Source organism: Gekko japonicus, unplaced genomic scaffold (genome assembly GCF_001447785.1).
Source record: "Gekko japonicus isolate JY-2015 unplaced genomic scaffold, Gekko_japonicus_V1.1 scaffold1346, whole genome shotgun sequence".
NCBI lineage: Eukaryota > Metazoa > Chordata > Lepidosauria > Squamata > Gekkonidae > Gekko > Gekko japonicus.
Genome location: NW_015162521.1, coordinates 336,066 through 351,461, shown reverse-complemented (window position 1 = coordinate 351,461; position 15,396 = coordinate 336,066). Strand labels below are relative to the sequence as shown.

The 15,396-nt window shown below is 47.2% G+C and overlaps 1 protein-coding gene across 9 annotated transcripts in view; it reads right to left on the bottom strand.

Annotated features, from left to right (window-relative positions):
- The window catches only part of MBD1 (methyl-CpG binding domain protein 1), a 105,798-nt gene that overhangs the window by 51,214 nt on the left and 39,188 nt on the right, over positions 1-15,396 (bottom strand). For 8 of the 9 annotated variants that reach the window (XM_015406236.1, XM_015406237.1, XM_015406238.1 and 5 more), the window contains exons 2-5: positions 10,714-10,864; positions 3,950-4,064; positions 3,485-3,526; positions 1,360-1,664 (exon numbers count right to left, since the gene is read on the bottom strand). In XM_015406236.1, coding sequence (XP_015261722.1) covers positions 1,360-1,664; positions 3,485-3,526; positions 3,950-4,064; positions 10,714-10,823 — 572 coding nt within the window. In that variant the 5' untranslated portion in view covers positions 10,824-10,864. The remainder of the gene's footprint in view (positions 1-1,359; positions 1,665-3,484; positions 3,527-3,949; positions 4,065-10,713; positions 10,865-15,396) is intronic. The other variant, XM_015406239.1, reaches the window with a different exon arrangement.

The window sequence follows — 15,396 nt, the reverse complement described above, 5'->3', positions numbered from 1 at the left end:
TTCAGCCCCACCAAAAGTCGTGGCCTCATCCGAATCTCTGGAGAGAGCAAAAAGTGTATACAGAAGCCTGGGCACCGAATTCACATCTCCCCATGTCCTCCTAGACACTGTTAAAACTCCTAGATACCAAGAGAGCCGATCTACATTAAGACATTCCTGCTTGTCCTGACCTGGATAGCCCAGGTGAACGTGATCTTATCAGATCTCAGAAGCTAAGCAGGGTGGACCCTGGCTAGTATCTGGATGGAAGACCTCCAAGGAATACCAGGGTTGCTATGCAGAGGCAGGCAATGGCAAACCACCTCTGTACACCTCTTGCCATGAAAACCGTATCGGGTCACCATAAGTCAGCTGTGACTTGACAGCAAAAAAAAAAAAGAGAAACCAACAAGTGCAGAAACCATCTCGTCACCAGGCAAAACTCCTAATGTGTTTCAAATATGGCAGCTCTTCCACAGACGAAACAAAATATGAAAGCAGCCATCATCAGATTACAGATCAAGGGTTCCTCAATGTTGTCCAGCCTTTAGGCATATGAGCACCACCACCAAAGTGTGTTATCTCTTGTGGGGTGAGCCACAAAAGGTTGGAAGGTTCCACATATCAACCTCTGGCAGGCAATAGCTCTTCAAGATCTCAGGCAGTATCTCTCAATAGCAGACACCGGTAATGGTGTGCTCTTTCTACTCATCTGAGCTTATTCTATTCTTTTCGTTGTACGAAATGCTGTGGGATAAACTAAAACACTGAGGAAAGGGAAGATAATATGGAATAGGAGAGGGCGGAGAAGGAGATTTCGAAAACACCCTTTTCATTCCTGACCAAGCACTGCAATTCACAGTGCCAATGAAGTCACACTGTCATCTAAGGCAACCTTCCTCAGAGTAGGGGCGCTTTCTGTCAAGGCGCTGCCTAATCAACTTAAAACGAACATTAAAATCCACATACGCCTGCCCAAGAATAACATTTCAACCATTCACAGTTGCAACACACTTTGCTTTCAACTGAAGAGAGCTGTGCAGGGTGGATCAGGAACAGCTAACACTCTCAGAAGTGCTGGAGAGGGAATGTATGGGCAAACAACCAGGTTCTTGAAGCTTATGGGGACCGGGAACGGGACAGCAGTTTAGACCTCCACCGATCTTTGCACTTCTCCAATACTTTCCAGGTACAGAAGATCAGCATTTTGTGCATTTTAAGCTCTGGCAGGATGCCACTGGGACAGACGTTCACAAAGTTCTACTCTGCAGGACTGAAAGACTGCCAGCAATGGATCTTCCAGCCTTTGCATTGAGGGTACCAAGGAAAAGAAGCCATACATTGCCACAAGGAGGAAGAGGGTGACAAAAAAAGACTCACGCAATAGTTTCCTCGGGTGTGATTTCTAGCATTGTCGCATCTCCCGCTTTGCCCTCAGCAAGGATGGGGGCAGGATGTTTCCGACGTCGTCGTTTGTGGGGTTTGGGGGTTAACGGATCCACGGGGGCCAGAGGCTCTGGCTGCTGGGCTGGAATACTGGCAGGGGTCCCGATCGGCATCTCCAGCTCAAGCTGTGGAGGCTTGTCGTCCGGAGGCGGTTCAAATTCCTGCAAGTCAGGAGGTTTCTTGAGTGGAGGGGTGGCTTCTGGCAGAGAAGGGAGTCGCTTCTTGCTACCCTTTTTGACCTACGGGGAGGAGAGACAGATGAGACCATCAGCCACATGATGCACATTGGGCAATACCAAGCAATAGAGTTGTCAACATTTAGGCTTCTGACAACTACTCTAGGACAGAAAGACAGCAGCTGGAGGAGATGCAAGCTTCTCCTTGACTCTGGTGCAACACAGGGGGCCAACACACAGGAGGTCCACTTTATAGAAGTCTCCATTAACCTCTCAATGTGTTGTCAGAGGAGGCTGGGGGGCCATATGTTCAGTAAGTGAACTCTTTCCTTTCCAGAAGCTCCTTTATCCCCTCTCCTTTCTCTTGGCTTTCCTTCAGTCCCAACCCCAAGGACCTTTCAACCGCTCACCAGACCAACGAGGCATTTCTGCTACCTCGTTCCTTTCCTACCTCTGCCACAGGCTAAGAGAAAAAGTATTAATGGACAGAGCAGCTGTCTTTGCTCTCTCTCAACCCTACAAACCCAAGATCACATCCTTGTTCTTGGTATTAATCTGAAAACCTATGACCTGTGTACTTATTATCATCACTGTGGATCAGAACACTACCTTAGCCAATAACTATGCATGGGGAAGGGGATCCTGCCCTTCCTATAGCCCCTTTTAACTATGCCAAATGTGTGAGGTTATGACAAAAGGCAAATAAACTCATGCTAAGTGTGCTCAACTTACACTTCAGCCACAGTGAAGTCTGAGAAACACGATTCATATGCTAAATTTGAGTCTAGTAGCACAACAGAGACCAACCAGATTTAAGGAGTATGAGCTTTGCATTCAAAAATCGGCATCTGACAAGGGGAGCTTTGACTTTTGAAAGCTCGCACCCCAAAAATCTTGTTGTTCCCTAAGATGCTACTGGCCTCAAATCTTGCTGTTCTACTGTAGACCAACCCAGCTATCTTCTGATACGTGACTGATACGGAAGTTTAAAATGTACTCCAGGTGTTGTAAGTCAGTCTGTGCTCAGTGACAGCACAGATTCCTCAGATGAAGAGCTGCCTGCAGACAGCCCTCAGCTAGTAATCAAACAACCGGCTGCAGCTGACTCTGAGCCAGGAGGAGAGCAAGAAGAGATCAGGTTACCAGCTGATAAATCTGAAACTGAGCCAACACCTTGTAGTTCTGAAGCAGTAAACAAGGCTTCTGAAGCCACTCCAGCCCACCTAGCTCACCCACACCCTGCAGCACCAACACTGCCAGAGGTGTGCAGAGTTGCAGGAAAGGAGGAGTGTGAGACTCATGGCCCATTGCCAGCTGTCAACTGATGAGACGGATTAGTACATTTCAGGATGACTGCCAAGGAATGGGCTGGGAGTGTAACTTGTTAAGACTTGGCTATAAAATCAACCAGGAGAAGCAGCAGTTATGTGGATGCAACAAGTACACATTACTACTGAACCACTGTCCTTATTACCGGACCACTGGAACCTTGACCCTTGCACTGGACCTGACTATCAGCTTTTCTGGAACCTTTAACCTTGGACCAGACTTGGACTTGCTGCCTGGATCCCTTGACTGGACTTCGCATACCTGCTCTCTGGAACCCCTTTTGGACTGGACCCTGTTTACTCTTTGCAACCTTGCCCGTGACCTGCTGCCTTCTGGGAAGGCTGCATCAGTACACCAGGTGTTTCCTTACCAAAATATGTCACCACAGGGACCTTATTTCCTTGTACTCACCTACACAGAAGCAGCCTCCAATCGCAAAAACGCAGTCATGCTTCTGGCATTCTCTCTTCTTCAACCCCCCCCCCAACATATTGTTTCCCAGGCATTGTTTAACCCATTCATCACACAGTTTCAGCCCCAGTCTACATGCTCACCTTCCGATGTCTTTCTATAGGGGGTGGAACCGGTGGAGCAGGCTGTATCAGGAGAAAGCAAGCAAAGCAAACGGTTTGGTTCTAAGCTGTAATATCTAGCTTCCCTAACAATTAATTCTGAGTTCTGGAAGCTAGCATGGTCCAAACAAGATATGAAATCATGGTATGCGCTAATCTAATAGGCCTGTAATTCTAGACTTCACAATAAAACTGACAAATAGCAGGCTGGAATATATCATCAGAGCACCAAGTTTGCACAGACACAGAAAGGGGACACCTCGCCCAAGCAAGCAAAGAGAACGCATTTAGCTCCCTCTCCAGCAATGTCCTTAAAATCCATGGTCCAAGTGACTACAAGAAGTCACCTGGACATCTACCCTCTATGACGAATGCAATTGCAGGTGGCCAGTTCACTTATATAAACCTCCTCTGCTACCTCAGCCAATGCTAATCCAGGATCAGTACCTCGGCACCAGGCTCAATGAAAACCCCTTTCTTGAAATCAAAGTCAGTCAGGTCTCTTGAACACCCCAGCAACCGCATCAGCTCCACTCTGCTGCGAATCTTCTCTCCTCGGGGGCTAGGAGAAGAGAGAAACAGCTGTTACAGATGTTTAAAAGTATCTGGATTCTTTTTTAAAAGTGAAGGTTACAACCAGTGTTCCCTCTAAGCTGTTAGCGTGAGCTGACTCACAGTTTTTTTAGCCTCCGGCTCACACATTGTTGTCTTAGCACAGTAGCCAGAATCGCTCGCTCACAACTTTAATGCCAGTAGCTCACAAAGTAGGATTTTTGCTCACAAGGCTCCACAGCCGCCCTGAGCCTAGTCGCGGGGAGGGAAGGGTATAAATAGAATAAATAAATAAACAGCTTAAAGGGAGCATTGATTACAACTCCTCTTCAGGTTCCTCTGAAGATGTTCGTAACAGAGCAAAAAACTGGTCTCAGTAAGTGGGCTGAGAAGGCTATTTTAAAAAAAATATCTCTGGATGCTAGGGCTCCCAGTGTGGATTTCTCAGACTTGAGGAAGGTGAAGTTTCCTTGCTGTTAAACTATAGCTCATTGCTGTGCATAGCAAAATAGGAATAACCTCAACAGCAGTAACAAAGGGCCTACCACATCCTCTACAAAGAAGAAACTATTAGAGCCAGAAGGATCCTCGAAACAGGGCAATACACCTTGCTGCGGCCGCAGGGAGAGCCCAACATGGCACCCATGTTATGGTTGCATCTTGAGTTACCCCCGCTCCAGGGGTTGTCACCAATGACGCCGCTGGACAGCGTGGAACTGCCAATGGGCACCAACCTCCCAGCCCAGCTGGAATGACCACATGACTGCTGGCAGCTGGCAGACCTCTTCCCTGGCTCGGGCTGCAAAAGCCAGCACCCGGTAAGTTGGATTCAGTGCTTATTGCCAGTCAAGAGTCACCTGCTAACGCTAACCAGTTGCCAGATTGGTTTAGGCTTCCAGTGACCAAGACCATAAAGGAGGGTCACTCCTTGAGACTCAACAGAATCTGTAGCAAAAGGCAATTGCAGCCATCACTTATCTCTTTCACCTCATATGATGCTGCCTTATACAGAGTCAGACCATGGGCCAGTATTTTTTGTATTTATTTTTATTTACACCATTTATAGTCCACTTTTCTGACTTGGACTTAAGGTGTATTACACACAGAGAGAGTCAATAGAATCAATAGGATGGCGTATCCAGTAAACAATAAATAGGATTCAGGTTGGAGAACCAGTCAGCTACATGACTTAACATTAAACAGGCCAAACATTACATAGTAGGACTCCAGTTCCAGCAAGCTGTACACACACAGCCCCTAATAATTTCTCCAAGTTTGTCTATCGTTTAGTACAGTGCAACTCCATTGCTTGCGTAGAAAAGTCCTATTGAGTAATTATGTTTTACATAGTTTCTAGAAGCCCAGGAGAGTGGGAGCCTTCCTGACCTCCTCAGGCAGACCATTCCATAAAATGGGGGCCACAACAGAACAGGCACTGATACGGACAAATTGCCGATTTTGTCCATTTGCAGGTTGACACCTGCAGAAAACCTTGCTGACTACTTTGACTGGCAGGGTCTCAGGAAAAGAGCCTTTCTGATATTTTTAAGTGGAGACACTGGGGACTGAACCTGGGGATTGAACCTGGAACCTGCATAAAAGCAGATGCTCTGTCATTGAACCATGAGCCCACTGCCAACAATTATTGGAAGGTCCGAGATGTACTGGGGTGGGAAGCGCCTCAAACCCGGTGGCAATTACAATCTTTCCTCGGGTTCACGAACTTTTATCATTCCTTTTTGCCCAACTTTGCCCAAGTTAGCCTCCCCCTCACGGACCTTCTGAAAACGAAAGGAAAAGGTCCGGAGGCTACACGACCGGGCGCTCCGCTTCCCTGGACTGCCGAGTGCCAGGAGGCGTTCAGGCGCTTGAAAGCCCTCTTCACATCGGAGCCGGTGCTGGCTCACCCCGATGAATCTAAAACGTTCATTGTGCAAACTGATGTTTCTGACGTGGCTGTGGGGGGGGGCATCCTGCAAGAGGGGGAGGATGGGCTGTTACATCCATTGGCATATGTGTCTAAGAAATTTAATGACTCTGAGAGAAATTGGTCAGTGTGGGAAAAGGAAGCGGGGGCAATAAAACTGGCGCTAACTACGTGGAGACATTGGCTGGAGGGGGCTCGGGTCCCCTTTGAGGTGTGGACGGATCACAAGAACTTAGAGACTCTCAAGACGCCCCGGTGCTTGAACACTAAACAACTGAGATGGGCGGACTTCTTCTCTAAGTTCCAGTTCACCCTCCATCATTTCCCGGGTTCGGCAAATTCGTTAGCTGACGCCCTCTCACGCCTCCCCCAGCATGACAGCCAACGGGAGGTCATCCTTGATTCGGTGTTCATCCCCTCCCACCTGGGCGGTGCGGTGACGACTCACAGCCAAGCTGTCGGCAAACCGGCCCCTCCACCAGCGAAGTCACCTTGGCCTCACGGGTTCAACTCCGCCTTCTCAGAGGCAGACCAAGAACTACTGGAAGGGGTGGGGGATTGTGTGCAGCAGGATAATGGCTGCTGGTATCATGGACATAAACTGTACGTGCCCCAATCACTCCGAAGGGAGGTATTGCAGTCAGTTCATGGCTCAAAATTAGCAGGACATTCTGGTTTCGTGAAATCTCTTCAACTCTTGCAGAGACAGTTCTGGTGGCCGCTCATGCGCAAGGATCTATCTTAGTTTGTTCAATCAGGCCAAGTGTGCGCCATGAGTAAGCCTCGTCCTGGCAAAGTCCCAGGACTCTTACAACCCCTCCCTACCCCAAGCTGACCTTGGGAGGTCATTTCCATGGATTTTATAACGGATTTACCACCCAGCAAATCTATGACTCTGATCTGGGTGGTGGTGGACCTATTTTCGAAACAGGCGCATTTCGTCCCCTTTGCTTCCCTGCCCACGGCTAAAGCGCTTGCTAAAGCATTCCTGGTACATGTTGTACGCCTCCACATGTTGCCAACCAAAGTGATATCCGACCAGGGCACGCAGTTCGTTTCGAAGTTTTGGGGTGAATTAATGAAGCTTATGGGGGTGGAAAGGGGTTTGAGTACTGCTTATCATCCAGAGATGGATGGGCAAACAGAAAGGGTTAATCAAACCTTGGAGCAGTACCTTCGGTGCTTTACGAACTATCAACAAGACGATTGGAATGAATATTGCTACAATAACACTTGCCATGCGTCGACGGGGATGTCCCCGTTTAAAGCTCTCTATGGTTATGACAGCCCGCCAGTTCCCTTCCTGGATGGGGGACTTGACGTGGGTCCTGGGGAGGCGGGGCTGTGGTACAAGAAATTATGGAATTCTTGACCCCTTTTGTGCAAAACCTTGGATGCGGCCAAGGAGGCTTACAAGACACAGGCTGACAAGAGAAGGGTGGAGGGTTGGGCTCTGCAGCCTGGGGGACTCTGTTTATGAATGAATGAATTTTATTGTTACGGCACCCAGCCAGCAAAAACTCTGTTTATGTATCTACTAAGAACATCCAAATGTTGCGCCCTAGCAGGAAACTGGGCTAGAAGTACATTGGGCCATTTAAAGTGCGCAGAGTGATTAATGATGTTGCTGTTGACGTAGAATTGCCTAAAAACCTGAGAAACTTGCATTCTGTATTTCATTTCAGCCTCCTGAAGAAAGATACTGGGTCCTGACCTTGGCGACAAGAACAATCAATTCCGCCGCCTATTTTGATCGAGGGCGAGGAACACTACGAAATTTCTAAAATTTTGGATTCTAAGCGCAAACGAGGAAAACTGTTTTATTTGGTGGAATGGAAAGACTTTGGACCCCAGCACCTCGAATGGGTGGAAGTAGGGGGTATTTGGGCCCCTCAATTGATACGCAGATTCCACCGGGAGTTCCCGGGTAAACCGGGAGATCTCCCAGAATGACCGGGAGAAACCTGGATTGGGGGGGGGGAGCTGGTTTTCGAGGGGGCAGTATGTCAGCTATGCTGCCATGAGTGTGATGTCTGTTTCTAATTGCTGTACATTCCTTCCCATGTGCTTAATTGCATCATAGCTGCAACACATATCTCTCAAGGCCGCTGGAGGAGTTGGTGTGTCTAGAAACCGTGAGAAGCTTTTCCCTTTTCCAGCTTCTGCAGTCGTTAGATATCTGCCAAATGCCCGCACGCGGGAACCCATCTAATTGGGTACTACGTGGGGGGGGGGGTGCATACGAATGCCCTATATCCTATTATGCGCATAGGTGACCCGCCATTCCGAAAGTGTTCATGTTACTGCATCTATGGCTTTTCAATAAAAGTAAAACCTTCTTGGAAGCGTGTACTTCGTTGTATTGCTGTGGATCCTGACAGGGAAGAAAAAAATCACCTCCCCCTTCTGTTTGGGAAAATCCATCTGCTCTTTGAGACTCCAGCTGATCAGCCACTCTTAAACTATGCCTTGTTGGTTCAAAATCTATGCCCACACCATTATCAACCTAACATCTGTAGCAACGTTTAAAAGTTGACTGGGGTAGGGGCTGAACCCGCTGAGATGGTGGCTTTTTAAAGGAACTGCCAGCAAAAAAAAAGGGGGGGGAGCTTTAAGGCTGAGCAGAATCAGCCAGAATGAGAGGGAGGGGGGTAATTAAGTGGAAGAAGCTACAGCATGGAGAGATTAAAGCACCAGAGTCAGTTTCAACCAGCGGTAAAGTTAGGAAAGCCAAGAGTGGCCAAAAAGATACGACTAAACAGGTCTGCTGGAGAGATTATCTCGGTCTCTCTGCTGTTGCTAAGAGGACCTTCTTTCTGTCTCGTAAATGCCAGCCATTTATTTAGACCCTGCTGACCCATGCTTCTGTGCAATAATATTTCAGAAAGGATCCAACTTCATGCGTTTAAAGAAAAGTTCTTCCTTAAATGCAGGAAATTAACTAGTGCACGATGATATAAATCTAGGAATTCTCTTGATGCACAATGGTAATATTACAGCAGGACTGCACCTTTCAGATAGTACAAAAGAGCTGACTAGCGTGCCCGGCCAGAATTTGTGGACCCTTCCCTCAGGAAGCAACTATGAAAAATCAGGGTGGAAGGATTCAGTACAAATTAAGGAAGGATGTCGGGTACCTGTTCCCTTGCCTGACTCTTCAGTTCAGTTTATTTTGATACAAGATCAACTCGAAAAGTATTAATAAAAACAATTTAGAAACTGCCACATACAATACCAAGACCAATGAAATGGACTTATATATGCCACTATGATCCAACATTCCAAATTTTTGCATACATCTCACAATAAAGAGGATTAGTTATTTGAAGACTTGACCATCTGCTTTCATATCACACATCCTGCTATATAATTTTGTTGCGTTATGAGTTACTTCTTTAAAGAAATCTGAAAGAAGGAGGGAAGTGTAGAATTGCTCTGTTCATCCTGGGGAATTTCTTAAAATCAGTATAATATCCTGGCTACCTCAGTAGTCTGGAGGTAGGCTGGTCTTCCACAATTACTTGCATCATGATTTCTGGTACTGATGTGGCTACTTTGAGGGGGAAATTATTTAATCCCTTCCTACCATATTGCGGACGGAGGCCGAGGAGCATTTTCTTACACAAGTTGAGAGGATCCCAAACTTTCAGAGGAAGAAAACATTTTAACTAGAATGCTAGAATGACAGGGGGAAGGAGAATTATTCCTTACCTTGGGAACACAGATGCTAAATTTTTAAAAATATATTTCCTTATTAAACAAACTTGTCTTACAAAACCCATCAAACGTCGCGTCAAGAAAGTGGAAGCTTTACATAAAACCATGTTTTATGTTGAAACTCTGGTAAATGACTTTAAAGATTATATACATGATTCTTCTTTTTTCTTTTTCGTTCTGAAGGACAAGTTATAACTAAATAAATAAGTTATTTGCCACAGTACTTTACGATGTACATTTTTGACCAATTCTTTAAACAATGTTAAATCTAGATATTTGATCATTTCTGTAACGTTTATTTATTTCTGTACTTACCTCAATTGATTTCTGTTCTTTACTCAGACATATATCACAACAAAATGTATTTTGACCCCCCAAAAAAAAGTTTCACGTAAGTCGCTTAAATTACATAAGTTATAAGTTTGCATGATGCTTCTCTTATTGGGCAAGATTGATCTGTGTAGCCCCACATCGGTTATGGATCAATATAGATCCTCAAAAAGCTTCACTTGGTAAAAAGAAAATAATAGCTTAGCCTTCGTAGCAATTACGGTGAGGATCCATAGAATGAATGCTGGCTGGCCTCATCTAATAAGACAGCATTAAGGGGTCACCCAGAGCAATTCACAAAGAAACATGAGCACAGTCCAAGCCACATCGGAAGTACAGCAACACATTACAGGACAGACTAGGATGAAGCGGCAGATAGGTTTATGCAAAACAAGAAAGGCAAAACAAGAAGACAGAATGTTTGCTTCCAAAAAAAGCTGAAAGATTCAAGAGGAGGGTAGAAACCCACCACTTGGGAGACTCCAGGATCCTCCGTACGTAGCATTCTCAAGTAACCCATATTCTTTGCATTTTGGAACAGCCAGAGAAGTTTTCCCATGTCAGGAAGAGATTAGTCTCGTAGGGTACCCCCGTTCCCAAGGATGAGCCCTTATGGGACTGAAGGTTCTTCCTCACCACCACCACCACCCCAGCCCTTTTCGAAATGTGACCTAAGCAACATTACCTTACATAATAGGTGTCTGACTGTCCTGGTCTTGTTGCGTTTCTGCGCAAGACTTCACGGCGCTGCCAGCCGGGCCCCAGTGAGGGGCAATCCACCCAGCCTTCGGTCATATTGCTGAGCCAGGGCAGAAGACAGCGTGGCGGGACAAGTGCTGGAAAAGCAAGGGAGAAAGAGAAGGGTCATAATGATAGTAACAATCACTTCTCAAACCATCTGAAATGAGCATACACAGAGGTTGGGGTGGCACGGAGTAGGCAAAAAGAAGCTGCAAAATTCTCAAGTCAGGAAATCTCTGGAGCTCTGTGTTCATACCTGGCTCCATTATATGACTTCCTGCGCTTACATCATTGCCAGACAAATACGGTAACCCTGCCACACAGTTCAACAGCTTGAGAACCCCCTAGACACTGATTTGTTACCTTTAAAGCCAAAAGTCTCTACACCTTTTGAGAAAGGCATGAATACAAATGAGCAAAGTGAAGCCCAAGAAGTTAGAGAAGGCAGGGGCTGACAGTGGAGAGAGTACAGCTCCACTGCCTTCCGTCAATCCCTATCGTCCACCATGGCTCCAGACATTTCCCTCCTCCCATTATGTATGCCTCCTAAAGCGACTACAAATTCTCCAAAGGCCTTGATCTTGCAGAGTAAGTTGTTTACTGCAGCTTATTTCTGCGTAAAATTCCTTCCTCAGAGCAGGGCAAACGGCCCTGCATATTGAAGACAAGATTGTGCAAAAACAGCTCCAAATGTCAAGCCCGTTACTTAGGCAAGCAGATTCTCTTCCCCTCCGTAAGTTGGAAATGGGCCCAAGACTCTGTTTTTACAGATCATAACGATGCCCTCAAGCTTTCGACACACGCACAGATGTCTGGATAAACAGCAGAACTGTATTGGGCTGACATTACTAGTAGGGATGGGTACGAACGGGGAAAATGTTGTTCGGTTCATAGGCGATTTGTTCGTGAACCGTACTGGTTCGTAGCTCTGCAAACCCCATTGAAAGGGACCACAGAAAGGGTTTGCAGAAAGTCAAAAAAACAGCTGAGCAGCGGGGAGCAATCTGCCACTCAGCTGTTTCGGGCTATCTTGTGCACTCCCTTTAACATTCAAAGGGACTGTACAAGACAGCCCAAAACAGCTCATCTGTTTTGGCAGCTCCCGTACGGAAATGTTGTTCGGTTCATAGGCGATTTGTTCGTGAACCGTACTGGTTCGTAGCCCTGCAAACCCCATTGAAAGGGACCACAGAAAGGGTTTGCAGAAAGTCAAAAAAACAGCTGAGCAGCGGGGAGCAATCTGCCACTCAGCTGTTTCGGGCTATCTTGTGCACTCCCTTTAACATTCAAAGGGACTGTACAAGACAGCCCAAAACAGCTCATCTGTTTTGGCAGCTTCCGTACGGAAAAGAGAAAATGCGTTTAAAGGGACTGGGAATTCCTTTAAACCTCTGCTTTCTGCTCTATCCACGAACCACTGTAAACTGCTTTAAAAGTTTGGGAAAGTTTGTGAGCACAGACCTGTCATGAACCTCTGTTCCCAAAACGTGAACATGGCAAAATGTGTGACACATTTTGCTTCGTGGTTCAGTTTCTGCCTGCCCCTAATTACTAGTCTTTGTGTATTGCTACCTCTGTTGTGGAACAGCCACATAAACAGAAATTCATGTGGAATTTGCTGCCAGCAGATGTAGTGATGACCACAGGCATAGTCACCTTTAAAATGGGAACAGATAGACCATTAATGGAGGAGTCGTCTATCAATGGCTACTAGCCATGGTGACTAAAGGGAACCCCCACATTCAGAGGAAGTTAGCCTCTGAATCCCAGAGTCAGGAGACAACATCAGGGGAAGGCTTCAACCTCTTTGCCCTGTTGTTGGCCCTCCAGGGGAACTGACTGCCCACTGTGTGAGACAGGGTACTTGTGCTGGGTATGGCCGGTCACCACGAATACCCTTCACAGAAAGCTGGATACGCAGTCCAAAAGCAAGCCGAGAAACAGAGCTGAAGGTCAGAAAGCCGGGAAATCAGTCAGAGTTTTCAGGAGCAAGGAGCGGAGGCTGACAGCTGGGACTAGGTCCGAGAACGCACAGTTGCTTCCATGCCGAGGCAGGTGAGTGGGGTTGTTTATGACCAGGTCCTCCCTTCCCTGGGAGTCAATCTGCAAAGACTCACAGCCCCTCACGTTGCCTTTGCAACAGCTTAAGTCTGGCACTCCTTCTCCCTTACACATTCAGACGCTGGCGTGCTCTGCATCTGGGACAATCAGGTGAGCTAAGTGGGGATTCTGGCCTCGGGGTGTCTCCAACTGGGGGTGCTGAGCCAGGCTCTGGATCAGTCTCTCCCTCTGACTGCACCTCAGTCTCTTCACCTTGCTGCCCCTCCTGCACAGATGCTGGGGACTCTTCTCCCTCAGGTGCTGGTAAAAGTTCCTCCTCCGGGCTGACTCCAGAGGAGGCTGGGTTGCTCCATGCCTCTTCCTCACCTGAGGCATAGTCAGCCTCAGCGGAGATGTCAGCTAGCTGCCATTTCTGGGTATTCTGCCCTTCCCTGTTCCCGCTTGCGTGCAGCTCAGCAGCTCGCAGTAAACATGCCAGGGAGACCGTGGGAGCTAGACGCCGTTATCAGTCTGGCCTTGTGAGGTAGGGAGGGCTTGCGGTTCACTTTTGGTGTGAATCTTTCTGCTCTCAGGAAACCCTGCGACTCTCCCGCTCATTATGTAATCTCCCGCCGGGAGTATTCCCGCCCGCGCGCTCAAAGTTCATTTGCTTACCTAGTTGCCTTGCCCAGCTATATGTATTGGGATGTTCCCGCCTTCTAGTTATTCCTAACAATAATCCTGTGGATATGGTACCAGTCTTGTACACTAATAAAGCATAACGCTTCTTAGGAAACGTGTGTGAAGAGTGACTTGCTGTGGAACCTGACAGGAGCCACGACCCATGACAGTACTGGACTAGATGAACCACTGGTCTGAACCAGCACGGCTCTTCTTATGTTCAAAGATATTCAAGCCCATCCAATTCTTAAGGAGTTTACAGTGTCATCACTTTTAACTTAGAAAGTCTCAGGCTGTATATGACAAACTGTTAACACATGGTGCCCTGCAGATCCTGACACTGTTTATAGAACCACCACGAGAGAGAATATGCAAACACAAAAGTTTCACCTGCAACTTGCAGAAAATGATAAGCTCTCCAGTTCATGGTGAAAAGGCAACCCCGAGAGCTGGCCCAGTGCAGAATAGGCAGGGTTATAATCAGCCCCCTCCAGCAACAGAACGGACAGCTGGAAGATCTGTTGCCTACATGCTGTTCCCAACCTGCACAGGATAACCCACACACTGATAACAAAGCCAAGGAGAGGCAAGCTTTTCACTGCGAGGAAGGTCCCCCTCAACCCCCCCCCCCTCACTGTGGGAATGCAAGGAGAAGATAAGCACAGTTACTCTGTTTCCATGCACCAAGGTCAGCAAGAGAGGTTAGGGTAGCCATATGTTAGTAGGCTGGAGCAAAATAAGACAAAAGACGGAATAATGTGCCATAAAGTTGCAACCCAAGTCTCCCATCCAAGTACTAACCATAGCCAATCTGGCTTAGTTTCCCAGAACTGACGCACTCAGGCTAAAGTGTGCTATTCAGATTAATACATTAATGACCGTGTATGCAGAACGCTATCGATTCCCAGACATCAGTGCAGTCTCAATTCATAGCCAAACAATACTGTAAGGGCCGGTGTGCCTTTTAATATAATAAGTGCCGCCAAGTTGCAACCGACTTATGGCAACCCTTCATGGGATTTTCAGGGCAAGAGATGAGCAGAGATGGTTCGCCGCTGCCTCCTCTGCATAGCAACCCTCAATTTCCTTCATTGTCTCCCATCCAAGCACTAACCAGGGCCAGCCCTTCTTAGCTTACTGAGACTGGGCTAGTCTGGGCCATGCAAGTTAGGGTAAATAAGGAACCGGTGGTGGAAAGCGCCATCGAGTCGCAGGTGACTTACGGCAATCCTTCATGGGGTTTTCAAGGCAAGAGACATTCTGAGGTGGTTTGCCACTGCCTGTCTCTACACAGTGATCCAACTTCCTCGGTGGTCGCCCATCCAAGGTACTAACCAGGGCCAACCCTGCTTAGCTTCTGAGATCTGACAAGTTTGAGATCCTGGGCTATCCGGGTCAGGGCCTCTATATACATACCCAAAGATTGTTCAGTTCCCTACCCAGACCGGTTGCTTTCTTACAGAATGTTCCTGGGCAATCATCTACATACCCTTGACATTAGGTAGAAAAACAAGATCACCACAGAAAAACCCTGCCCTAGTGGGCTATTACTCGGTCGGTTTCTTCAGCTTTCTTTCTCTGTAGCTCTGCTCTATAGAGAACTAAGTCAAAACGTCTCACACATGAAATGTCCATGTTCTCGTGCAACCCTGGACTTCCTTGGTCATTTCCCATGTAAGTACGAACCAGGGCTGACCCTGCTTAGCTTCCGAGATCTGGCTAGCTTGAGCTATCCAGGTCAGGGCATACTCTCCGTAGCGCTGCCGATTTCAGCAATTCCTACCTCAACCAAAACTGGTAAGAAGGAACATCAAAAGAACTTGCAGCCAAAGCAGCCCGTAAAAGGAGTCCAAGTCATTGTTATAAATGCCTTGACCTTCCTATATGGAGTCTCTCTCCTCATGCA